The following is a 26747-nucleotide window of genomic DNA, read 5'->3' on the forward strand; positions in this document are numbered from 1 at the left end:
ATAGTAGAAAAATTCCAAGATGTGTTTACACAAGTGAAAGTATGATAACAGGCAGTTCCCCAGGAAAGTAGCAGCAGAAAGCTGGAAGTTCAAAACAGCAGATTCAACATGTAGGGAAATAGTAAAATCTTCAAATTTAATGCAAAAATAGTAACAGGGAGACAATTATTTGCTCTCAATCCTCAATATTTGGATGGGAAACAAGCCAAACCTTAACCGATTTTTTTTTTTTTTTAAATAATCCCCAAAATAACAAAAGTGCCAGGAGAGATCACTTCTTGCTGTAGAAAGCCTGTCTTAGGATACATAAACTTAAAAAGATATTAACTGGGTGATTTAGAAATGGGGTGGCTGGTCTTAATGTCCCTTTAAGGCTATAGCGCAGCTTGGAAATGGTGGCGTCCCAGCCTCCTGGCGCTTTTACCAGATTAGCTCGAATGCTGTCTGCAATCCTCTGGCTGCAAGTTGCCGTTCTGGAGGACAGATGGGATGATTCCAAGTGTTTTCTTTGTCCAGGAAAACACTCCAGGGCATCAGGAAAAACCTGCCTGAGCCCATAAAAACTGCCACATTGTCAGTTCTGCCCGTGGAACTCGTGGGCACAGCTGTTCAGTCTACCATGTCCCTACTGGAAGTCTGGGACTGGACTTTCTGTTGCTAACTGAGACAATTGTTAAGTGAGTCAATTTTATGACCTTTTTTGCTGTGGTCGTTAAGTGAATCACCATGGTCATTAAGCGAATATGGCTTCCCCCATTGACTTTGCTTGTCAGAATCCAGCTGGGAAGGTTGCAAATGGTGATCACATGACACCGGAATGCTGCAACTGTCGTAAGTGCAAGCCGGTTGCCAAGTGCCTGAATTTTGATTGTGTTACTACAGGGACACTGCAATGGTTGTAAGTGCAAAGACTGATCATAAGTCACTTTTTTCAGCACCGTCGTAACTTCAAATGGTCAATAACCGAAACGTTGTAAGTCAAGGACTACCTCTATAAGATAAATAGGGGTAACTCTTTCCGTTGGGCCCTAACATATCAATGCAGATTTTTAAAAGTTAGATTTTGTGATTTCTATTGATTATATTAAATATCTGGGACTTTATCCAAAATATTTCTAAATATATGGAAATAAATATGTTGAAACTTTTAGAAAAGATTGAATTGGATGTTTATAGATGAATTAAAATTCCTTTAAGCTTGTGGGTAAAAGTATGTTATTAAAATAAATATTGTCCCTTCTTTGATTTAAGTTCTTAGAATATTTCTATGTTTCTATATTTCTATGGGGCCACCCCCCCCACCATCGCTACCTGCAGCTGACCTTCATCATCTTCACGTTGCATCCCCTCTGTTGGGCTTGCCAATGTTGGCCAGCCTCAAGCCCCATGCATTGTGGCTCTTATAGCACTGGGCTTCCCTCTGCCTTGCCGCTGCCTCCCCACCGCTGGGCTCCTCTCAAGCCTGCCCCACTTTAGCAGTCTCAGACCACCGCTGCCTGGGAAGATTCTGCATGTTCTGCACATTCCTGCATGTTCTGCCTTTGAGGGATTAAGGAGTTCCTCAAGTGCTCCCACCCTGCACTGCCATCCCTAGAGCGCTGCCACAGACCCCTTTGCCCCACCAGGAAGGGAAGGGGCTGGGGCCATGAGCTTGCCACGCCATGCACCACTGCTGGCCAAGGCAATCCTCCAGCTGGGCAGCAAGGCCAGGACATTTCCACAGTGGGCTGAGATTGCTGTAGCAGGGCAGGCCCACAGGGAGCCTGGTGGCCAGAGAGGTGATGGTGAGGGGCAGGGGCTCCCTGCACAGCACGGCCAACAGTGCCCCCATGCCATGGAACGTGAGGCCAGCCGACATCAGTGAGCCCCACAGAGGGGAGGGGAGGCGAAGAAGATAACAAAGGTCAGCTGAGGACAGTGGCGGTGGGTAGGCAGCAGTGGCAGAATACAGCGGCCTCTTCATCTCAACCATGCTGTGCAGGGCAGCCAAAAGGACAGAGATGGTGTGGAGATAGGCAGGTGGGGTGAGTTGAAGCAGAGGCAGTTCACACAGGGCAATGTCATGTCCCCCGTTGCAAGGCATCCATGCATCACAACGGGGAACATGTCTTTCAGGAAGGAGGAAGGGATAGCCCTAATCCTTTAAGCACTCAACCACCAAAAGCAATCAAGGGACAAAGAAGGGACACCTTTGCCAGAACCAGAAGGGCCATCAACAGATCGGCGGAACTCCCACACATTACCCCGGGGCACGCACCTGCAACGGATGAGGAAGAGGAGACAGAAGAAACCAGCGGTGATCACCCATCAGCAGACCGGTATTGCTTCCAAATCACCCATCAGGGATCCGGATCCAACTCGTGGGACAATAGGGGGTGGAGGGGGACAAAGTCCGCCACGCGGGTATATACGAGGTACCCCGCAACCACGCCCGCATTCCCGGCTTTTTGCGCGTATGCACTCTGTATTCAATAAACGGAAATCCTTAGCCCCAATCTAAGTGAGTCCGTGCCTTATTGGGTAACGAGGCAACCGTTACAGGGATGCTGCATTGGTCATAAATGTGGGCTGGTCGCCAAGCTTCCAAATTCTGATTAGGTCACTATGGGGATGCTGCATCTGTTATAAGTATGAGAAGCAGCCTTAAGTCCATTTTTTCAGCTTCGTTGTATTCTGCAGAAGAATACATTGCTTGGAAGGGGCCAACATGGATTATACATCATGCCAAACCAACCTAATCTCCTTTTTTGATAGAATAGCAGTTCAGTTGAGCATGGAAGTATGGTGGGCATAGTGTGTCTTGATGTCAGCAAAACATTTGACAAAGTCTCCCATGTGGTTCTAGTAGAGAAGATGGCAAAATGTGGGCTGGACTATTCTATATAGGTACAGAGTTTGTGAACAATTGACTCCGCGTACCTCAATAGCTCTGCATTGAGGAAGGATTGTATTGAGTAACATACAGCAGAAGGAAGGAAGTATTGAGTAACATACAGCAGAGCTCTATTCTGTGCTGTTCGACGTATTTATAAATGACTTGGATGAGCAATTAGAAAATATGATTATGGAATTTGCAAATGACACAAAGATGGGGAAAATAGCTAACACTTTAGAGGACAACATGCAAAACGATTTCAACAAGTTGGAACAACAGGCAGAAAGTAGGAAGCTAGATTTCAATAGCAACTTATGCAAAGTACTATTTTGGATAGAAAAAAACAAAAACATGGCCATAGCATGGGGGGACCATACTGGGCAACAATTCACATGAAAACAGTCTGAATAACTTGGTAGATCACAAGCCAAATATGAGCCAACTGGATGATGCAGTTACAAAGAAAGAAAAACAATCTTTGCTGCATCATCAGAAATAGCATCAGAATCAAGAAAAGCTGTTATATCTCTTTATTTTGCATTGGTCAGACTCTGCCCATAGAATATGGCATCCAGTTTAGGAAAGACATTGACAAACTAGTATTTTCAGAGATGAGCAGCCAAGATAATACATGTTGTGGAAGCAAAAATGTATGTGGAACAGTTGGATGTGTTGGGTACGTTTACCCTAGAGAAGACTACAAGGAGACATAATAACTACCTTAAATTGTTCAGAATGCTGTCATGTACTATGGAAGATGGGGCAGAATTGTTCAGAGTTGATCAAGAAGACAGGATAAGCAGCAGTTTGCTTGAATTATAAGAAAGTAGTTTTCAGTTCATCAGAAAAAAAAATCTTAACAAGAGCTGTTCAACAGTGGAAAAAACTTCCTCAGGGTTCTCCACTGGTTAAACAGAGGCCAGATGCCTATCTGTTGGGAATACTGGTGTGGTGAATTTCTGCACTGGGCAAAGGGTTGGACTAGATGATTTCCAACGTCCCTTCCAACTCATATATTCTATGTAAGGCAGCCTATTAAAGAAGAAAACTGTATATCATGCCAGGATTGCCTGATATCTTGTTCCTTTGAATATTAATGTATCACTCTATTCCTCTGAACATTAATGACAGCCATTCTGTATTTTTTTTTCTTGTTACTGTCTGCCTACCTTTTGTAGAATCTGGCTTACTAATGTAGGTGAGGAAGAACAGCAAAGAAATAGATAAATGGAAAAGCAAGCTAAATGAGCAGCAACTGCTTTGTTTCCCTGTGCTTAGGAAAATATAGAGAATTTTTCTGTCTTAGTAGTATACATTAGTAGCATGGTAGTATATGTTCATTTGTATAGAGCAAAGCTAAATTTTGTAGGGTATCTGGCTGCTATCCTTTCAAGTCTCCTAGATTTATATCTGGTAGTGTTAATAAAATATATTCATTGCATCAATTATGCATGTGCCAACCATTCAAGATCCAAATTGACTCATCAGTTCAACAATTCAAAACATCACTTTGATCTGAAGAAATGGTCTTGAATGAATTTGATTCTAATTGTCAATTTGATCAGATAAAAAATATGTTACACATGTGTAGAAATCCCATAAATCACTAAACTGATTCAAAAGTGCCCAATTTAAATTGGATATCAATTTCATGGAGTGACTGGATCAAACTGCTTTTCAATCAAATCTTTAAATTAAAATGTCAGTTATAGCAGGATAACTTAATGAACTATATTTCCTTGCACCTTCAGAAAAGAGTTAAGACGTTAAGACAGAGGCCTCATAGCCATCTGTCTAAAATACTTTAGCCAGAGCAGGAGTTGGACAAGATTACTTCTTACATCATTCCAGGCAGCCACTGACATGGTCTATTACTGGGCACACCCAGTCAAAGCTTGACCAAATAACTCCTCCAAGTTCCACTTGGAATTGATTCCAAAGACACATACCCCCAGGTTGATGTGAGGGCAATAATTGCTGAGTGGTCATCTTGCCAATGTATAGATGGTATTAGTCAGCAGAGCATGTTTTATGGATTGGGTGCTAAGTGCACAGTGGGAATTAAAATCAATTATCTTTTGCAGCTGAAGAAGAAAACTCTGGAAGTTACTGTCTGGGACTATGACAGATTTTCCTCCAATGACTTCCTGGGTGAAGTAAGTTTCCCATTTTCCTTGATTTGTTAATTTTCCCTTATGGTAATCAGCTGAAAATATACTCTCATGATACCTTTTTTAAATCCCAAAAGTATTTGTCTAGATAGCAGCTTATGTGAGGATAGAAGGTTGATGACCGAGATTCACAGTAATGACTTGTGAGATTTCTCCATTTTGAGAATCATGGATTTGTTTGTTTTTGGCTTAATCTAAAGTGCAGATTCACCCATTATGGTTTAACTATACATAAACAAAGCCACTGTAGCAATTAACTATTTTTTTAAAAAAAACTGTTAGGTTGTGAAGTTGTAAGCAAAGTATGATCTCCATTGATTTGAGCTCATCACTTCCATGTACTTTTCATTCTAACAATAAGGAAGTGGTTTGCCTTTCCTTCTTTCGGGAAGTCTTTCAGCTTCCCCATCAATCCTGCAGCCTTGGGTTTTCTTGAAGTCTTCCATCTCAGGCCCAGGTTCAGTCATTCTGTTTCTGATCCCAGAGAAGACAACAACGAGTTGGGCTGAGAGAGAGTAACTGGCTCAAGATCAGCCAGCCAGCCTTCATGCCTAAGGCAGGACTAGCAGTCATGGTCTCCCAGTTTCTAGTTCAGCAACTTTAACTGCTACACCAAACTGTCTCTCTTCCAAATCTAGGAAGCAGTTTAGATGTCTCAGTTGTCTATGCTGGGTATATAAAAATGCCAATATTTACTTAATGTAATTTATAACTAAGACTCTGCATCAGAATGTAGAATGTATAATCATTGCTATAAATAATGAACTGGTTATATTTTATTTATTTTTTAATATATAGATTGCCAGTCCTATATGTTAAGGCCCTTTAGAAAAGTATTTTGAAAAACATTAACCTGCCTTGAAAAAATCTGAAATATAAGAAATTGCAGTATAAATTTCAATATGCAAAAGCAGAAATGGTTTACCAATTGGTTTTATCCTGAGTCCAAATAAAAAGCAAAGTTTGACATGAAAGATGTTTTACAAAGTACTTTTTTTTAAAAAAAATCTCAATTTTAAGGAGGATGAAGATTCTGGGGAAAATACTCAGATATTTTAAGATACCCTGAAGGGGATTTGTGAAATACTTAAATATCTATATTGACTTTCTGTTCTGTTCTGGGTGAAGCAAATGTTCATTGCCTGTACCTACAATTCTTAAAACAATCACTCTCTTTTCCCAGCTGTTCTTTCCTGGAGCACCTTTCTCTCATCAACTGTCTCCTCAAAATTACTAATCATCATTCCACAGCACAAACATGAATGAATTCAAACCCTCAAAGACCTCTGTCTAGATTTATGAATGAGTCAGTACTGCTTTCTTCCACTTTTAGATTCTTTTAAGTGCCCATCCAGCGTCCATACAGATGGAAGTAAATCTCCAAAGTAAACCCCCCATCTTATTTGTTACTCTTTATTTCTTTTCCTCCCCATGTTGTCTTCCATTCTAACACAATTTAATTTCTAAACTCAAATAAGGACTTTGCACACAAATACTGAACAACCATCAGAACCAAAATATAAAACTGGTTTGGAGTGAGTTTTGAGATTCAGTGCATCCAGAACAGATGCTTTTACAAAACTAGAGATTTACTCTCTCTCTCACTGCATAGGTCTTAATTGAACTCTCTAGTGCCTCTCCACTGGATAATACTCCTCGGTGGTATGCTCTGAAGGAACAGAGTGAAAGCATCGACCATGGGAAATCCCATTTGGGGCAGAGTAGCCAACAGTCTCCAAAACCATCAGTCATCAAGAGCAGAAGTCATGGTATTTTTCCTGACCCATCAAAAGGTAAGACTTTTTCTTTCCCTGTTTGTGGACATGGAAATATGTTCTTCTGGTAGGGTCTGATTTTATAGACCATATGATGTGAAATTACCATGTGATGCATAGCTAATCCCCTGCCTAACCCAGGAAGTTATTTAAGTTCTTAAGCATGATAGGCAAATAACCAATGGGCTATCTGGGAGCTGGAGGTGAAAACTGTCTCCCTCAGATGACTGGGGAAATGGTAAAGAGTAAAGCCCTAGACTTTTTTTTTTTTAAATAAATAAATAAAACCCCAGATATTTTTTTTAAGCCCAGGGAGACAACTAGCTACTCAAAACAAGAAAACTCATAGTTTAAAAAAAAGGTTTCTGCCAGATTTTGAGCAAATAACCTATTAGGAGTGTAGAACCTATTAAGAGTGCTTCATGAGCAGTTGAAGGAGTGATCCTTCCTTTGCAAAGCAGCCAATGAACTGCTGAGCTATCTTGCAGCAAACTGAAATGCTCTTGCCCAAAGAGACAGGGGCACTGGAGGCAATATAATGGGGAAAATTATACTTCAGAAGTGAAGCAAAGAAACACATCCCAAGCTCACTCTGAAGGTGGGGGATTAATAGAAGGTGACATCCATTTCTGCCCTCCAGATACAGTTGTCTGCCTTTTCTAGCAGTGGGGCATTTAGGTAGTAAAGATAAGCCCCAGAAGGGCTTCAGCTTACAGAAGGTCTCAGTTCTAAAGTAATCCATGGCAAGAACTCATGGATTGTCCTGTATGAGTCACTCACTCTCTCAGATTTTGTGTCTCATCATTCAAAATAGTAATAGTATTTGTCTATTTTATAGGGCTGGTGTAGAATGGATAATGTAAATAAAGTGATTGAATCAGTTGAAAACATTATAAAATTACTAGGAACACTTCCACACAAGGATTTTGCATCAGTTTGAAAGCAACTCCAGACTATGTGATCCCATAACAGTGGCTGTTAGAGAACTGAGCCAATTTACTTCTGAGGCAGGTGGAATGTATTTGGAACTACCGCAAAGTAAGCTTGTAAGTAATCCATTTCCCCACATGCAGGAACTCTTGCCTCATGTGAGTTTCATATCTTTGAAGAAAAAGGTGGCTTGATAGCTTTGCATCTCCTCTTTTCAGGAACCACTGAGATATTTCCATACAACCAGACAAACATCCAGAATGTGAAGGTAGCACGTGGATATGGGGGCTGGATGATGAGTGAAGAAATTTTGTTTCTTCAGGACCTATGGAAGATTAGGGTTGGGCAGAGATTATATATTATTCTCTGCTCCTTATTCTCAACACTTCTCAGCAAGGTAAACTGAGAAGACCATACAGATTGCCTTTGAGGGATTAAGGAGTAGAAGAAGTTCTGTTGCAGATATAGTCAGTATATGGCCCTGAGGTGGAATAAGAATAATACATTGTATTCCAATTATCTTTTCCTATAATTCATACTAGATATGCAGATGCCCACCATTGAAAAGTCCCACAGCAGTCCAGGAAGTTCCAAATCTTCCTCCGAGGGACATCTGCGTTCTCATGGACCATCTCGCAGCCAAAGCAAAACCAGTGTCACTCAAACTCACCTTGAAGACGCTGGGGCAGCCATCGCTGCTGCTGAAGCAGCTGTCCAACAGCTCCGCCTCCAACCAAGTAAAAGACACAAATAAAATTCCTCAGCATGGCAGCTTAATTTTCATCTATTGCCTTCTCTCACCCTTACCCCATCTTCCTGTTTGCCCATCTTCCCTGCTGCTGGCCTTTTCTTCCTGCTCTTGGCACATTGTGCATCCCACCTGTTCAATATTCTCTGTTTGTCTGTAAATACATAGAAATGCAAGGTAGTGTCCCTCTTAGGAAATCCTTTTCTACTGATATAGACTGCCACTAAACTGGTTGTTTTTCGAGCATGTATTCCATTTGTTCAATATGTCACAATCCTGCACTTCTTGTGGGAAAAGTTTGCTGTGTTTTGTTTCTTTGATGTCACTAAATGCCTCAACTCTAATTTAAATTTCATATGCTTTGTTTCTAACTCTACCTCTACCTGAGAATTGTAGACAATTTATAAAAAACAACACTCTAAATTTAAAAAGCAAATGGGATAGACCTACTGTAAAATATCAGACTTTGGAAATTGAAAAATGGAAGACCATATTCAAAATGTTCAGTTTTATATTGATAAATGTTCTTTCCTTTTGACAAAATTATTTTTAAAGGAAAATCCTTGAAGTGTTTTCTTCAGCCAATGGTATTATTGTAGAACCACATGGACCAAAATTCATTGGCTATAATTAAAATTAGATACTGGCATTGTTAACAATCTATTATAGCCCTATGGGGGCTATATTATATTGTGGTATAAAAAATGTTAGCGATGAGATTTAACAATTGCAGCTTTTCTGTATTCCACATATAAATCATTCTTTCATGGAATTATAGGCTGAGGATTTAGTGAGTGGCAAATTAGTATAATCCACAACTGTGGCAACCATTTGTTGTCTTCATGTTAACTGGTGCCCAGTCACTGTTGCATAATGCAAAAGGCGGGAAATAAAATCCTGTTTCTTCTTTATCCTTTTATTTTAATTAAAAAGAAACAGCCAGTTTAATTACCATTTAATGCTCTTCATGTGATGTCTCTTTGGAATTCAAAGAAACTTGCCTATTTAGATGCAGAAAAGAGAATTCCCCCATTTCTGTTTGCATGACTAACATTTAAGCTGGTTCCATCTGAGGTACATATTGTGGGTTTCCATTTCACCCATACTGCCACAGCAGCACATAAAAGCGGTCAGTCTAATCATGCAAGGAAGCAGCACAGACACAGCATAGCAGGAGTCCTCCCAATTCAAAGAACTCAGTCTGACAATCTGCCTCCACCAGCCAGTGACAACAAAGAGCAAAGCCAACTAGCCCTCAAGAAAGCGATGTCTGATGGACCGTTCAAGCCTGAAGGAGGTGAGCAGAAAGACACGGCCAAGACATCAGCCTTAATCAAATGCCTTCTTGCCGTGCCTGCTAATTCATTGCACAGTGAAATTACTTTTTCACTCATCTCTGTAATGTTCCATTGGGTTAAAAAGTCCTTTCCTAATCTTATTGCTAAAGCACCGGATTCATAAATTGTTCTAAAACAAAGAACGTCCATCCTCCTCCAAAAACTGAATTCATGGTGCTCATATTGCCTACTCAATGGCATGCATTTAATTTGAACTGCTTAAGCATGATTAAACCATTCTTTTTGTATAACTAATGCCTACCATGGCACACAGGAATTACAACATGGACACTGTTATTGTTTTGTTGTGTTGGTGCTATCACTTCCACATGTGTTATGTTTTCCCCTCTGAAAAATCTGTCTTTCAAAGCAAATTACTCCTTGGAAGTTGAATATAGAGACTAATACTCAATGGAAGTAACTGCTGAATTTCATATTTAGTATGTTCATTTCAGACATGGTAAACAAGAGCAGTTGGAAATTACCTTGTTCCCACTTTCTTCTATTGATAGCCTTTGCATGTCTGAACTGTTTGTGGTCCTCAGACATTCCATACATGTGTGGACAACACAAAGTGGCAAGGAGACAACAGGGAGTGAATCTAACATTTATTTATTCAGTCAGTCAGTCAGTCAGTCAGTCACCGCCCATCTCCTCCCACTGGAGGGACTCGGCGGTTTACAACAAAATCCTCAATAAAACATAAAACGTATCTGGCAATTCACAGCTAACATCTTATTGAGTTAGAATGACATTACCCTTCTTAGTGAATGCTCATAGGTTGGGCAAATAATGGCAGGGAAGAGGAGCACACATAGCCAATTTGAGGAAAATCTGTATCTCCTGTTTGTACCAAAGACAACAGGCAGCTTGTCTTTCTGGAATGGCAGAAGGCCTGTCCTACTTCTTAAATAGCAAGACTCTGTTAATGCAACCTTGCAATAAAGTTAGAGGTAGTACTTCTGGGTGTGCTTCTTGTCTGGACCACCTCTAAGAGCTGACAATCACCAATCCATATCTACTGAAATCATGTCTATATATTTAGACATACTTAATTCAACTTATTGTGATATATTGTAATGGTATATGGAAATTACCTTGGGAGACAGGAGGAAGAGCTGCAGCCTAGACAATGGTCTGATAAATGAAATCTAAGGCAGAAGGAGGGGTTGGGGTGGAGAAAGTGCCTCAGAAGTGTCCCTCCCTAGTTTTCAGGAGAGTAAAAGTAAGGGAGGGGAGATACTTTCAGACTTGCAAACTTATTAAATAAAACCTACAAAGTAGAGCCACAAGATAGAACATACAGAGTAAAATAAAGCATACAAGATAAGAGTGAAAGAGCATACATCTTTTACCATATTTTTGCTACTGAATTGCTTTTAGGGCAGCCATTATGTTTGTGTAGTAAGAGACCAGTAAGATCTTTCACAGGCATGTTTAACAACCAAAGTCTCTCTGTCATTTTCTCTCATTCATTTACAAGGATTCTTGTGAGGATTTATAATTCATTTATAAGGATTTGTTATTGCATAATAAATCTTTATAATAGATCTGCCACTACCAAATTCCAAGGGAAACAATCATGAGGACTTTGTAGTTGCCCAGAGGAAACTGTTTAGACCAGAGCATTCTCCCTCCCCTCAGTCTAATAACATCAATAACTATTAGCTCTTTTTTTACTCTGCTTTTCCTCTTTGAGTGCTATCTAGGCTTATCAGATATCTGAACAGGCAAAGGAAGATACAGATAATTGGAAAGGAGGACAAATGGGAGAACAGGAAGACACCTTAACTATTTCACTTTCTTGGCATCTGTGACAAAAATTACAGTGAAAAACTGCAAAAATAAAAGTACTTAGGTCTGCATCAATATGAGATTACTTTTTCCAGCATCAGAAAGATTCTTTTTTTAACCACAGGAATATGCTAGAGCTAGTTAGGAGGCAAAAGCCTTCAGCATGTAACTGATTAAGGTCTTGTCAATTTCAGGCAGCAGCAAGCCAGAGGTTGGGTACTAATCAGTTGATTAATTAATTAAGGTCACAGAGCAGAGCTTGTTAACCCTTATTAGGGATGTGCTGTGCAATGGAGAAAGTAGCTCAGGAAGAGATAGCTTGTTAGATACTCAAAAAGCCAGACAATATTTAACTTTTAGGCTATGCCTGCTGGATGGAGCACATGAGGACAGAAACAAGGACATGTCCTCCTTTTGCTGGATGTCTAGTAGCCTTGGCGCCATCAAAGTTCAGTACTCCTTGTTTTCACACTTTTCTAAGCTGATGTGCAATTTCATGGTATTGCTTAGAAGCTATATCTAATAACCTCAATTTTAAAAATACTTTGGACTGCAAACTTAATCTTTTAACACAAAACAGTTTGCATAGTTTTTGTCATCACAGCATTTCTCTGTGACCATCACAAACATGAAATTTAATGATTAGAGCATGGTAATTTAATCACCTTGGTTAAAGGGAATTATGATGAAACGTGTTATGGCTTTGTTTTAAATTTTGGATGGTGGACAACAGTTTTGCTCAAATGTACACTAATGTTATGCATTATAAATGTTGTCGCCCCCTGACTAAAGAAAATTCCATATTTATAATGGGTGGACACATCCAAGTAAGGAAGGAGTATATACAATTCAGAATTGTATCATATCATATAGTTGTATTGATTAGTCAGTTTACTATATTAAAAAATGGGTGTAGGCTGCAATAAAATAGAATAAAATAAGGTAAAATTAAGATGAGATAAAACAGAGTAAGATGAGATAACTAGAAGATCAAATGGTTTAAGATAAAATAGAATGCAAAAGTATAAAATAAGATGAGATAAAATACAAAACAATGTGCATTTAGATGAATGCATCACCTTTACCTGCTACGCTAATGTGTTCTATAAAACATGTTCTCTGACTATAAATTCTGCAGTTCTAATGATTACGTGTGTGTTTGTTCCCTGAAGGAAAGTCTTTTATCATGGTCCCAATGTGTAGTTCTATCAAATAGTGTCTGTAAATACTGAGACCTTGCTGGGGCATAGAGTTGGCAGTTGAATAAGACATGCACAATGTTTCTATGTCTCGTGCTTCACATACCCACGTTATCTCAGGGTATGACACTTGATGGAACCATCCGTATTTAACCATAGAATCCAGCTGCTCAAATCTTACTAAAGGCTATCTTACGATACAGAGTCAAACCCATTGTCAGGTATTTTTCTGTTTGAAAAGAGATTTTAGTCTTGGCAAGCCATTTCAACAATCTGATGTTTGCAAGTGACTCAATGTCAGTTTTGGCATTTGTTTGTTTAAATATTGTTTCAATATTGCCTTGGCCTGATGTCCAGCTGAGCTTAGGCATTGTTTTGATAGGCCAAGCTATAAGTTGATTTTGAAAAGTTGATTCATCTATGTGGTGGGTTGAAATGTACCCATCTGTTCTTTAAGACACATTCTTGGTATGTCAGGTTCCATTGGGAGAAACCTCCACCAGTTAAATCTTCCGCCAGTTAAAGATTTTAATTACTGTTAGGGTATAAATGGAGTGGATACCTGTTTCTCAGCTCTGACTGTTGCTACTGCCAGTGTATTCCTGTCCATCCCCAGAACACATCTTAAAAAGCATGCTTGATTTTGTTCGAGTAGAGGGCCCTTTGATAGATTCAACTATGCTGCACCATACCTTAACACTGGTACAATTTTTGCCTTGTGGACCTTTAAAATGTGGATCGAAGTGCTTGGGTGCTTATAACTGAGTAATTTAATTAGCATTTTAGAGCTTGTTGTTGCCTTCCTGAACTTTGTTTGAAGTGGTTAGCCCAAGGTCCTGTATGCATAAAAAGCACCCCTAAACATGGGAAAGAGCCTATAGGAATACAGAAGAGTCTATATTTGTTCTATAGGCTCCCCAAACAAGTACCAGTTGTATTTGACCCATATTTTTCCAAAAACCACCACTTTGGATTGACCTTGTTGATATTTAAAGAATTGGAGGCACAATAGGCATCGAATTTTCCCATCAGTCTTCTCATGCCTACGTGGGAGTATACCGTCAAAACCATATTATCTGCATACAGAGGATTTTGATGTGTCTGTTATGGATCTTTAGCATGTGAACATCAGTGGAATGGAGAAATTCAGAGATGATGTTGTTGACATGAAGGTTAAACAACATCAGGGCCAAGATGCATCCTTGTCTAACACTTTGTAAGGTGTATGCTTTGTGTAAGAGCACCATTGACTCTGGTACGGACTTTCAGGTATCTATTTGTATAGAGGGCCTTTAACAGATGTAGGACACTGGGTTCCATATTTAGCTTGCCCAGCTTTTTCCATACGATGTCTCTGTTTATGGAGTCAAATGCTATGCTAAGATCTATGAAAGATATAAAAAGATGTTTACCATCTGTTGGATATTTAGTAATAAGATGGTATAAAACAAAACAGTTATCTATTGTGGAACACACACTTCTGAACCCAGCCTGTTCTTCCACTAAATGATCTTCTCAATCATCCAGTCCTCTTTTGCTCAGGAGATGTTTTGCATACATCAAAAGGAGCTGATGAACGGATCGGCTCCTCAGAACTTCTCTCCAGATCAAGGGGAGGAGTAGATCACTCATGCATTTGCTCTGTACCAAAGCTCCCCATGAAGAGATTGTAAAATTGCAGTCTCTGGTGGGATTTAGAGCTCTGAGAGCAGAGGGGAAAATCATCTTGCCTAAACTGCTGTTCAGCGCCTTCAAAGGGACACTGGGTTTGCCTACTTCCTTTCTTAACTACCTTAGGAAATTGCTCGTTATCAACTTTCTAGATGTTAAGAACCTCCAGAAGGAGAACGTCCTTCTATCCTTGATGAAAGTAGTTGCATGTAAATTTAAGGATTAAAAATTCTTTTTACTTTGGGAAAACAGCAAAAGGGGAACTAGAATGCTGATTGTGGAAAACTAAGGGGCCAGATGGAGTTGCAATAATATTTTCTGTGAGTTGCTTAAAATTTTATAAAATATATATATATAAAGATTTTAAAATTAACTATAAGAAATTTTGTTTTGTTGCTTGAAAAATAAATATATGAGAAGAAGGGACTTTGAAGGTTGACTAGAGGGAACCAGAGAGAACTAAAGATTACAATTAAAGGAGAAGAGACCCGTTAATATAATGGACACAGAAACACACTACAGTGGAGTCTTTTTATGCTTTTTACTATATACAAATATTTACAGAAGGTATTGACAAAAGGGCTAAACAACACAATCCTGGTGCCAGGTTACTTCCCACGTCTACCTACCTGGAAGGAATGGACTGGGATTACTGAAGTGTGCTCAGTGTTGATTGAGTTTTTTCCAGCTCAGCCAAAACACCATCTGCTTCTGCATTGGGGGAAGAACCTTCTTAAGGTCCTCTGCCCAGTTTTTTCCCTAAAACCAGGGCTTCCCTGCTGGCAAAAGATCCTGCAAGCCATTGCCTGCAACCAGCCAATCCCTTGGCTGCTTTGCCTGTTGCCACTAAAATCTCTCTCCAATTGTCCAGTCTTTTAATAATGCCAATTTCTTCCAAGTCTGACAAGGCGCTAAATGAGTTTATCAGTTTTCCTTCCAGGAGATCATCTGTGCACTGTCTTGCTGTAGATAGCAAGATTGTTTGGGCAGTCATCTCTCGGGGGCAGAGCTGGTAAGATATCCTTGAGGTTATCTGAAGTCAGATTGCCACATTTGTACTCTCTAGGGCAGGTTAGATAGCAGCAGCCTGAGTTCCTCTGAGCGAAATACACAAATCTGGAAAATTGAAAACGTGTTCAGATATGTCCTCATTTTAAACTGGGGACTATGGGTTGCCCAAATGTTAGTAAAATACATTCACAGCCTCTGCTGGATGGGAGCCATTCAGCCTTCTCTAAATCAGCCAGCTGCTTTTTGCAGCATAGTAGCTGGCTTAAGGACAAGATAATTACTTTTTTAGATTCCCATTGTCCTCTATTTTTTTTAGATTTTTTTTATCTAAAAATAATATCCTGTATTATTTTTATAAATAACTCAAGGTGGCGAACATACCTAATACTCCTTCCTCTTCCTATTTTCCCCACAACAGCAACCCTGTGAGGTGGGTTAGGCTAAGAGAGAGTGACTGGCCCAAGGTCACCCAGCCAGCTTTCAGGCCTAAGGCGGGACTAGAACTCATTGTCCTTTGGTTTCTATTTGCTCTCTTATTTGATATTTCTAGGGTGCTTTGATTAGGCTGCAGGTAATATTTGTGATTTACAAGCCTCTCTCCTTTGGTAGAATGATTATTCAGCCTCTCACCCTTCTCTGCAGGAGTGGTCAGCTGTCTCCGGTCATTATGTGTACAGTATCTCTTCTTTCTTTTCCCCCATGATGATCAGTGATGTCCTGGAGATTTTCTGTATTCTTTCTATATGTTGAGGATTCCAATAGGGCAGCTCAAGGCTGCCACGTTGGAAACAAAAGTGGAGGGGTAAATCTAAAATAAAATGGGTTGGTATTTAAAATAATAGACTAAGAAAAGATATGATAAAAAATAAACATTTAGGAGGAGTTCTTTGTCGCGTCGCGCGACCAGTCCTTCGCCCTTCGGTCTATGGGATTCCCTGGGGGGGAATGAGCCAACGATTCCCTCGCAAGGGTGAGGTCGAAAAAACAACGGTAGGTACAGGATTCTTTTGTGGTGAGAGACGCTACATCTCAGGAGGATGCTGGTACTGCCTCCTGTGTGCCACGCCCCCACCTCCTTTTATTCAGCAGTTCTATCAGGGCGGGGGAGTGAGTACAAAGAGAATAGGGAAATACAAGTCATGCCCTTATAAGGGAATATACAGCATTCTGAGGCTACGTGAGAGACGTGCAATCTAGCTGTGCAGTAATGGAGTCAGGTTCGTCACATTTCTACCTTTTTTATTTAATTTAGTCCTCCCCCCAGAGGGTCTGAGTCGGGGAGCCAGGGACTCTTCAGTCCAAGGAGACCCATCCCAGCTTCCTCTTCCGGGGGGTAGTGTGACTGGGGGTCCTTGTCCATATCCGATTCACTATCAGAGGACCATCCCAAGAGTGGTGTTTTCTCCATACCTACAGCAGTGACCAGGTGTTGAACAGCAAGCTTTGTCTCGGATACCTCTGAGTCCAATGTATGAAGTCTCTGCTTTAAGAAGCGGAGAACGCGACCCAGCACACAGGGGCCTATGGTGCATACGAGAATCAGTAAAAGGAGGGGCCCCAACAGAGTGGACAACAGTGTGGTTAGCCACGGAGAAATGCTAAACATATTTTGATACCATGACATGGATTGTTGGCGCTCCGATTCCCTTGTTTTTAAACGGGAATCTAGCTCTTTCATAGAGTCCAATACTACTCCTGAGTTGTCGGCATAAAAACAGCAGTCTTCCTTTAGAGCAACACACAGTCCCCCTTGTCTGAGGAACAGAAGGTCGAGACCCCTACGATTTTGCAAAACCACTTCGGATAGAGAGGTAAGGGAATCTTGTAGCGCCACAATAGATTGTTCGATGGCGCGAAGGTCAGCGTCAACGGTAGCACTAAGGTGACGCAGGTTCTGATCATTGACAACAAGGGCTGACACACCGGTGGCGGCTCCGGCCGCACCTAAGCCCAGTAGGACTGATAAAGTTACAGCAGTCACTACTTCGCGCTTAGCTTTGAGGGGGTAATGAGGGGGCTCTAGGATGGAGATAAGTTCGTCAGGGGAATAGATGGAGATTTTGGGGAGTAGGAGCACCTGAATACAAAAGGCGTTAGTTCGTAACAAAGTATCACCATATACACATGCGGTGAGGCCAGAAGAACATGCCCAAACAGAGTTGTTCCCAGGGATAAAGTATTGCCCTGTCAATCGGGCAGAGATATTATCAGAGGTAGTGTAGAGTACACCGTAGCCACCATGGCCGGTGTAACCGTTGATGTTCAAGCGATTTTTTGGAAGATAGAGGGCACAGTGATCATGAGAAGAATTAAGGCAATATTGAGTATAGTTAGCAGGAACACGGCCAAGGCAGCAGCCCTGTCCTATTATAGAGGTGATAGTCAACGTGGTGTTTTGCCAGCGGCAGGAGGAGGCTGAGGTAGAGTTTCGGATAGGGTCAGGAGAACCGACTGCTTCATAGAATGGTGGAGAGGAAGACAAGCAAAGCCAACATTGAGATGTGTTAGAAGCGGTGTGAACGAGGGAAAAGGAGGAGTTAAGAAGAGAGACAAGGGGGTTTTTTTGTTTGTTGAGGGGTTTAAGAAAGGTGGAGTGAATGTCGTCGGCATTGGGCCCAACAGGTGGGGACTGAGAGAGAGTGACCTGTCGTTGGATGTAGAATATGTTGCCACGATGAACCCCGGGCCATCTGGCATACAGACGACCTCCCCATTTTACACCTGAGTCCCAGGCATTCCCCAGAGCTTTCCCTGCAGCAGTGAATTGTACAATAACCGGATTACATCTATTCCAACCCCCCTGTCCTGCCGCACCCTTTCTGGTTGCGGTGCACCTAATGTCCTCTCTCAACCGAGTGAGAGTGATGTAATCAGTCTTATATGGAGGGGTCCAGTCGATGTGGCCGGTGGAAACGCAGGACCAAGACTTGCAAAAATAATCTGCTAAGCCTCCGCAGTCGTGCACGTGATCAGGGCGGGTGTCATGTCCTGGACACACATACAGGGGCCACCTTTTAACGATGTAGTGGCTGGGCGCTGGGGTGCCGTCCAGCCTCCTATAGGCTGTCACTCCTAGAAGCATTTCTGCAAAGTCAAAATACAGGTTAGGGAAACAAGATGCAATTGGGCTATAACAGGAGGAGGTATTCAGGACCTGACCCAAGGCATCGCGGATTGTCCAGGTGATACTGTAAGGGCGATGCGATTCCTGGGCGTCGGATGCCAGCAGGCGTCGTCCCTGCCAACGGGCGGGCTCAGGAAGGGAGAGTTGAAACAAGGTGAGCGTAAGGCGAGATGAGGTGGCGAACCCCTTAATTAACTTTGTTATTTCACAGTGGTATTGTCCTAGATCGGTCAACTGCACGTTGGTGACAGCAAGGGTAGTTTGGCGAAAGTGATAAGTGATGGAGTAGGAATCGCCATCTTGGAGAAGGGTGTTGTTGCGGAACCAGCGCCAGAAGGTGCCTTTGTTTTTGATGGGGGAGCGTTGAAGACATTCCATGGCGTTGGATGCTGAGCTGCGGCCGATGATGGCAGGGTAGCGTAAACGATGGGTTCGAATGAGAGAGGTTGTTTTAGGGTTCGTTGTGAGGGGAGCAGAGATGGAAGAGAGATAACAGAGAAGGAGGATCAAGGAGGTGCTTGTCAGGAGGCTGCCCATGATATGGCCGGATACAGCGAGCAGGAACCCAGAGCACTCGATCAGGAAGTTGCACAGCAGCGTAGCCTTTTCCCCAGGTGACGAGTTGCGCAGGGCCTTTCCACTCAGGGCTGGGCAGTTGCCTAAAATAAACAAGGGGACGGGAAGAGGGAACTACTGGCTTAGAGAAGTGTCGAGATGCGGCCGTAGCAGGGGGGGTACCGGTAAGATTAAGGAAATTTAAGGTAAACAAGGTGAGATTAAGGAGATTTTGTAACATCGGGAGGCTCGGGGGGCCTAAGGCCTTTTTCCCCGTTTGCCGATCAAGGGCATTCTTTAGAGTCTGGTTAGCCCTTTCCACAATAGCCTGACCTTGGCTGTTGAATGGTATACCGAATCTGTGGGTAATGGACCACTTACGGCAAAACTCAGCAAAGGGAGTGCTGACGTAAGCAGGGCCATTGTCAGTTTTCAAAGTTTTGGGACATCCCGATGTGACGAAAGTGCGAATACAATGATTGATTACGTTTTTCGTGGCTTCTCCTCTTTGCAAAGTTGCCAGGATGAATCCCGAATAAGTATCCACAGATACATGGATATACTTCCAAGGTGCAAAAGAGGGATAATGAGTGACATCCATCTGCCATGTGTCACAAGCTTGGACACCCCTGGGATTAACTCCCTCAGGGATGCACTTTGCCTGCAAACTGCAGGTTGGACATTGTTGAAGAATGGCGGTAGCTTCTTGATATGTAATGCCAAATTGGCGCACCAAGGCCTTTTTATTTTGGTGGAAATAAGCATGGCTGTCCCCTGCTAAAAGCTGCGGAGGAAGAGGGGAAGAGGCCATAATTTTGCAAGCCTCATCTGCCATGTGGTTGCCTTCGGACAGGAAACCGGGTAGCTGTTGGTGGCTTCTAATATGCGCTACAAACAAAGGGGATGTTCTGTCCTTCAGGAGAGTTTGAAGCTGCAAAAAAAGCGTCATGAGAGAGGGGGGGGTAACAGGGGAAATATATGCATCAAACATGGCCACAGCCATTTGAGTGACATACATACTATCTAATATAACATTCAAAGGCTGTTCTGGGAAAAGAGACAAGGCTAACAGAAAAGCGGCTAATTCAGCCTGTTGGGCGGATGCTTGTGGGGCTGTTAGGCGTTTTTGCCATTTGCGATTATTTTGCCATATGCAAGCCCCTATGGTTTTGGAGCCGTCTGTAAAAACAGTGAGGGCTTCCTTGAGTGGCTGCTGAACGAACGGTGAGGTTAGTGTGAAGGGTACTGTTCGCAACAGTTGCAATCGAGGATCAGGGGGAAGATGGCATGACACCTGGCCACACCAGTCCTCCAAGGCATCCTGCAATGCAGTGGAGTTTTGTAGGAGGGGTTCCCATTGAGTAACCTTAAGGGGAATGTACAGGGTGGAAACATCCAGTCCCATTAGGGCTCTAATCCTCTTCCGGCCTTTCTCAACAAGAGAGGCCATTTGTGCTGCTCTGGTGATGATGGATGTCTTAGGTGTGTGTGGCAAGTGTAGCCATTCTAAAATATGTAGATGTTTTTTATCAGACGTTTGGACAATGATGGCAGTCAGTAATTGATGTGTTGAAAGAATGGCAAGAGAGGGTGGTTTGTCAGTGAGCGCACGGTCCACCCATTGGGTCGTAAGGGCGGCATTAACCTGTTGTAGGGCATGCAATTGTTGTTCTGTAAGGTACACCTTGTCAGCTGGATTTGTCAAACCCACTAACGCTTGGAATAAAGGTGATAACATGGGTGTAGTTAAAGCGAGGTATGCGCGGGCCCAGTTAATGACCCCCAGACATTGTTGTAATTGGACCAAAGTGGTCGGCTGGGGAAGCGTGAGCATAGGTAGAAGTGGGGCAGCCGTGGAGGCTAAAACTTTGTGGCCTAGATATTGCATTGGGTAACGAGACTGGACCTTTTCTGGTGCAATGTGCAACCCTGCCGTTGCTAGGGTGGCTAAAAGAGTAGGAAAAGTTTTTTGAACTGTCCCTTTCGGGCCCTCAGCAGCGACTAAAATGTCATCCATATAATGATACACAAGAAAATGCGGAAATTGGGATCTATAGGGTTGCAATGCTTTATCAACAAAAAATTGGCACATTGTGGGTGAGTTCAACATGCCTTGTGGGAGGACCTTCCACTGGTACCGAGCAGTAGGCTTTGAATTGTTGAGCTCCGGTACCGTAAATGCAAAAATAATTCTGTCCTTTTGTGCCAAAGGTATGGAAAAAAAACAATCCTTGAGGTCTATTACAATGAGGTCGTGTCCTTCCGGAATCAAGTTGGGGTTGGGAAGTCCACACTGCAAAGGTCCCATGGGCTGAAGGATGGTGTTGATAGCCCTAAGATCCTGTAGGAGGCGCCATTTGCCAGACTTCTTTTTGATGACAAATACCGGAGTATTGTATGGGCTGGTGGAGGTTTCGATATGGCCTTCAATTAACTGCTGCTGGACCAGGATATGTAAGGCGTCCAGTTTCTCTTTGGTGAGTGGCCATTGATCAACCCATACCGGCACAGAGGTTTTGAGAGAGAGAGAGAGAGACCCTAAAGGGTCCTGCAAAGCCATTAGGGAAGTTGAATAAAAGCGTGGAACTGTGAAAGCAAATCACGGCCCCATAAGTTGCAGTGCAAAGGCAGGATATAAGGCTTTAGATAAGCTGTAATATTAGAATGAGCAGTCGCAGCAGAAAGCCAATGAGAGCTGACCTTAGCGGCCTGTGCTCCGCCTACTCCTTGCACCGAGGAGGCTTCGGCGAGAGGCCAGGAAGAGGGCCATTCAGCGGAACGAATGACAGAGACGTCGGCGCCGGTGTCAATCAAGCCTTCGAAAGAGCGACCATTTAGTGTGACAAGGAGGGTGGGTTTAGAGGTTTGGACTGGTTGCTGCAAGGCAAACAATGATGGCATATCAGGAGAAGGGAGAAGTATGAGCGTGGCGACAACTGTTCCTTTATCTAAGGAAAAGCACCTATCTCCCACTCCTGCCAGAGCAATTCGTGTCAGATCTGACGAGTCATACAAATAGGGAGCAGCAACCATTCCCTCAAGCGTGAGCGAGGAGTTGGGAATGAGCAAAGCAGGGGTAAGAGGGGGAAGGGGTTTATTCAGCGTGACAACGAGAGGAAGGGAAAGGACAGCCCCCGGATCGTCATACAAAAGATCCTCTGCCAACTCCACAGGGAAGCTGGTGATGGGTAATTCAGCCTTTGGGGCGGGGTTAGCTGACAACCCCCGATCTAGTTTTCCGAAGGCTGGTGAGGGGAGGAGTTGTTGCGACATTGCGAGGCCCAATGGTAGCCTTTGCGGCACCTGGGACAAGGAGTTTTAGGTTTGGAGGGGGGGGGCGGCCCCCTTTGAGTGGAAGGGGGCGCCCCACCTCCCCCGGGTGCACGGCATTGATTCTTAAAGTGGCCCGGCTTCCCACAATTGAAGCAATTTCCATGACGAGTGACTGCGAGGGCTTCCGGGGAATGGAGCTGAGGGGAGGGGTTAGTAGAAGGCAGCGAGGTGGTAATGGCGGCAGCGAGAGCGCTCACTTTGTGAGAGGTGGTACCAACGATTCTGCAAAGTTGCAGGAAGTCTGCAAGTTTTATACCCGGTTGATTGACTGCGGGTTGCAGAATGGTCTGGCAGTCATGATTAGCGTTAGAGAAAGCAAGTTTCATTAGCAGCTCTTGTTTAGCCGTGGCATTATCAATTTGTCGGTCTAAAGCAATCTGAAGGCGACTTATGAAGGAAGCGTATGGTTCATTTGGTTCTTGCATAATTTTCAGAAACGTTTGGGTGGATTGAGAGTCGGAATCATCCACTCTTTTAAGAGCATTCATGGCGCACATGTGAATGATAGCAAAACTACGACGGGGGGAGTTCTGTTGCTGGACTAAGGTTGCGAATTGTCCCTTTCCTAATAATTGATCTGCGGTCACCCCTGCGGGAAGACCTCTTCTAATTTCTACTTCCACCCCTTTGTCGTATTCAGATTGCCACACAACGTATTGCGCCGGGGTCATAAGCATAGAAAAAAGCATTTTCCAATCATACAATAACATAACAGTGTTAGCAGTAACTAAAGAGTCTAAAACTCCCCTAGTAAAAGGAGAGTGCAAGCCGTAGGTGGTTACAGCATCTTTGATTTGTTTCAAAACCTTAAGTTCAATATTGTTATACAAATTTCCTCCCGCCGCCCCTAGGCCGATGGTCATGGGAAAGGCAGAGGGACTCTCCATTTCCAATGAGAGGGGGGAGGAGAGGAGTTCAGTGATGGCGCCTCCGAGGGGGTGGTGTTGAGGGGAGTCGGGGGTTGGAGCTGAAGGGGGAGGAGGAACGGCTGGGTATGGAGGGGGTGGTGGTGAGGCAGCATCGAGATGGGCGGCAAGAGGGGGTGGGATTTTTGGGTCGGGAGGAGAAGGGCAAGTCTCCGGGGAAGACGGGGGAGGGTAAAGAGTGTTGATGGCCGCCATGACAGCCTTCCAGGCAGTCAGAATAGGCACGGGTGCTCGTGGGGTATCATGAAAATATTTTCCTATCCTTTCCCAAGTGGATGCTTTGAGCGACCCCTCTGAAGGATAGACAGGGCAGTGTCTCTCCATGTACAGTAGGAGTTGAGTCACCGATTTTTTTGAAATGGGAAAGATGGTCGTACCGTTAGCCTTTTGACAAGAGTTAGCCTTCTTCACTAAATCATAAAGTTCGTCCCTATGAACTGACGAAACTTTGGAGAGTGGGGAGCCCATTACTTACGATTGCAGAGCCTTTTCCAGGTGCGTAGTAACGAGAGTGAAGGCAGTGCACCTCTAGACAGAGATCACACCGTGAGACCGAAGGGATCCCGGACGAGCCCCCAGTTGTCGCGTCGCGCGACCAGTCCTTCGCCCTTCGGTCTATGGGATTCCCTGGGGGGGAATGAGCCAACGATTCCCTCGCAAGGGTGAGGTCGAAAAAACAACGGTAGGTACAGGATTCTTTTGTGGTGAGAGACGCTACATCTCAGGAGGATGCTGGTACTGCCTCCTGTGTGCCACGCCCCCACCTCCTTTTATTCAGCAGTTCTATCAGGGCGGGGGAGTGAGTACAAAGAGAATAGGGAAATACAAGTCATGCCCTTATAAGGGAATATACAGCATTCTGAGGCTACGTGAGAGACGTGCAATCTAGCTGTGCAGTAATGGAGTCAGGTTCGTCACAGTTCTTTACAACAGTTGCTGCCTTGTGACCATCTTGGCTCTTCCTCCTGAATTCAGAATGATTGAATGGGTATTGTTTCCCTAGACCATTTTTTGGAATTTAAATTAAACAGTCCCAAAGGTTGTTTGCAGTTTTACTAGTGCTTGAGAAATATATTCAAGGTGATGACTATAAATAACAGATTTAACTGACAGACGTGAACCAAATTTGCTATGTATTTTTTCTCAGAAGTTGTTCACTATTGTAATATTTGAGCTATCTGAATTTAAAAAGCTAGTTCTACAATGGCATCCTTACTGATAGATTAAACTTGTTTAAGTATCTTTTTTTTTAATCCATTCAATCGTGTCTGATTATTGGAGATTGCCTGGACAAGTCCCTGCAGTATCCAATAATTCAGAGGAAATTATTGAACATTATGGTGTTTAGCCAGAGCCCCAGCTGACATAGCCTTCAGTATTCAGATATGCTAACTTCAAATTCTGCAATTGTAGCCCAGTTACACCTTGAGTACACCCATCCATAAAAGTCTGAGCTATGACATAACCATAAAGCCAAAATTCAGCACAAGAAGGGAGAATCTTGTGAGAATACTTACATTCCATCTTGCAAATAGCCAGATCTTATTTAAATTGGTTATGGTTTAATCAATTCAATCAATCAGTGCAATCAATCAATGCAATCATTGTAACTATTTCTACTCTATACAGCAAGGTCTACCAACCACCGACCAGGAGAAAGTTCAGTCTCTTCCACTGGCTCATCAACAAGCACCTTTGGCAGTGGATACAGCATGGACAGTGAAGGAAGCAACACCACCACCACAGGGGACAACAATCTTTTTCCCATTCCAAGAATGTAAGGCTTTTTATTATTTGCTATGTTTTTGCTAATCACTGAGGAAAGATAATAGAATTAGTACTTCAGTACTCAGGAAGCTGCCTTCCCTTCCACAGAACATATGTAGAGCTCAGTTCTATGCTGCCATCCCCTTCAACTTACCTGCTATTTAGCCCTTTCAAGTACAGCAGGAACATTCATGAGATTTCATTTAGTTTATATGGGATTGCAGGTTGCTTTTCATGTTTCTTTAATCAGGGGGCAGCACCTAGCCTAACTTTGCTAATCTAGAAAGTTAAGCAGGCTCTTAAAACCACTGGCTTTGGCTAGTGGATGAGGTTGAATTTGGATGAGGTTAAAATATGCACTGGCAAAAAATTAAAGTTATTGGTATATCTTTGTTGCTAGCTAGTGGTCATGCATATTGTTGCAGGCTGGATCTAGTAGCTATAGTGTTACCTTCTATTGAAAGCAACTGCCTTTTTCAATTGGTAAAACTGGGAATCAAGATGGTTGCATATTTGTTTTATATCCTACTTCTCTGCGGTCAACTGAAAAACATTTTTAGTATTCCCTATATTTATACATTTATATATTTACAGAATTGTCTTTGTTAATAGCAGATCGTCTATATTTTTCAACAGAGGAAAGATGAGCCAGAATGGTCAAGAAGCAGTGAAGCAGTCAGGAGTGGGATTAACAGAGGCTGAAGGTAAAGTAACTATCTCAATAAAATGGATTATCTAGAAATTTGTAGAAAACATTTTTTGCTTTTCTATGAACCTAAAAGCTATTTTCCTAAGAAATAAGCTCTCTGCTTCAGTGCTGGTAGCAACGATAAACCTTTCAGTGTAAAGATCCTGCTGTCAGTAAGAAAACATTATTCATCTGAGTCTGGATTAGAATGCTAAACTGCATGTATCTCCAGGATTAGATATGCAGGAAAGGGGACAATTTGTCTCATCTGGTGATGTATAAGTATAATTACAAACTAATATAGGATATATAATATAGGAATCACTATGAAAAATATTTTCTCATGGCCTTAGTCCCCACCCAGCCTTCTTCACAGTAGTAGAGAACTACAAGTAATTTTTCTGATATGTTCTTGCCTGGTGGGTCACTTCTAGCCTTCCTTGATAATACCACATCTCAAAGTGTCAGATTATCTCCCCCAGTGGCTTCATATAAATATTAAAAAATAGGAGAGAGAACTGAGTCCCACAGCACCCCACATTGGTCACTTGATCAATCTCTTGCCCTTAGAACCATCTAGCTACAATAAAGCTGTAAGGAAGGAACTGCAATTCTCAATGTTTTCAGACAGTTCAGAAAGATGCCATAGTTTATGGAATCATAAGCCACTGAAAGTTCTAAAGGGATCTGGAAGTGCATACTAACTCTATCTAGGTACCAACCCAGGCCATCAACAAAAACAACTAATGCCATCTTCAACCCATGCCCAGCCCTGGATTGAAATTGGGCCAGATCAGCTGTTCTTCTAGAGTGCCCAGCAATCAGAATCTCAATATCATTCAA

At 42.6% G+C, this 26747-nt stretch overlaps 1 protein-coding gene across 1 annotated transcript in view; it reads left to right on the forward strand.

Moving 5' to 3' along the window:
• LOC134500826 (protein piccolo-like) overlaps window positions 1-26747 on the forward strand; it is a 135797-nt gene that overhangs the window by 91480 nt on the left and 17570 nt on the right. Inside the window, exons 13-17 of the mRNA XM_063308261.1 lie at window positions 4960-5031; window positions 6659-6839; window positions 8294-8488; window positions 25079-25226; window positions 25853-25920. Coding sequence (XP_063164331.1) covers window positions 4960-5031; window positions 6659-6839; window positions 8294-8488; window positions 25079-25226; window positions 25853-25920 — 664 coding nt within the window. The remainder of the gene's footprint in view (window positions 1-4959; window positions 5032-6658; window positions 6840-8293; window positions 8489-25078; window positions 25227-25852; window positions 25921-26747) is intronic.

This window comes from Candoia aspera, chromosome 7 (assembly GCF_035149785.1).
Source record: "Candoia aspera isolate rCanAsp1 chromosome 7, rCanAsp1.hap2, whole genome shotgun sequence".
Classification (NCBI taxonomy): Eukaryota; Metazoa; Chordata; class Lepidosauria; order Squamata; family Boidae; genus Candoia; species Candoia aspera.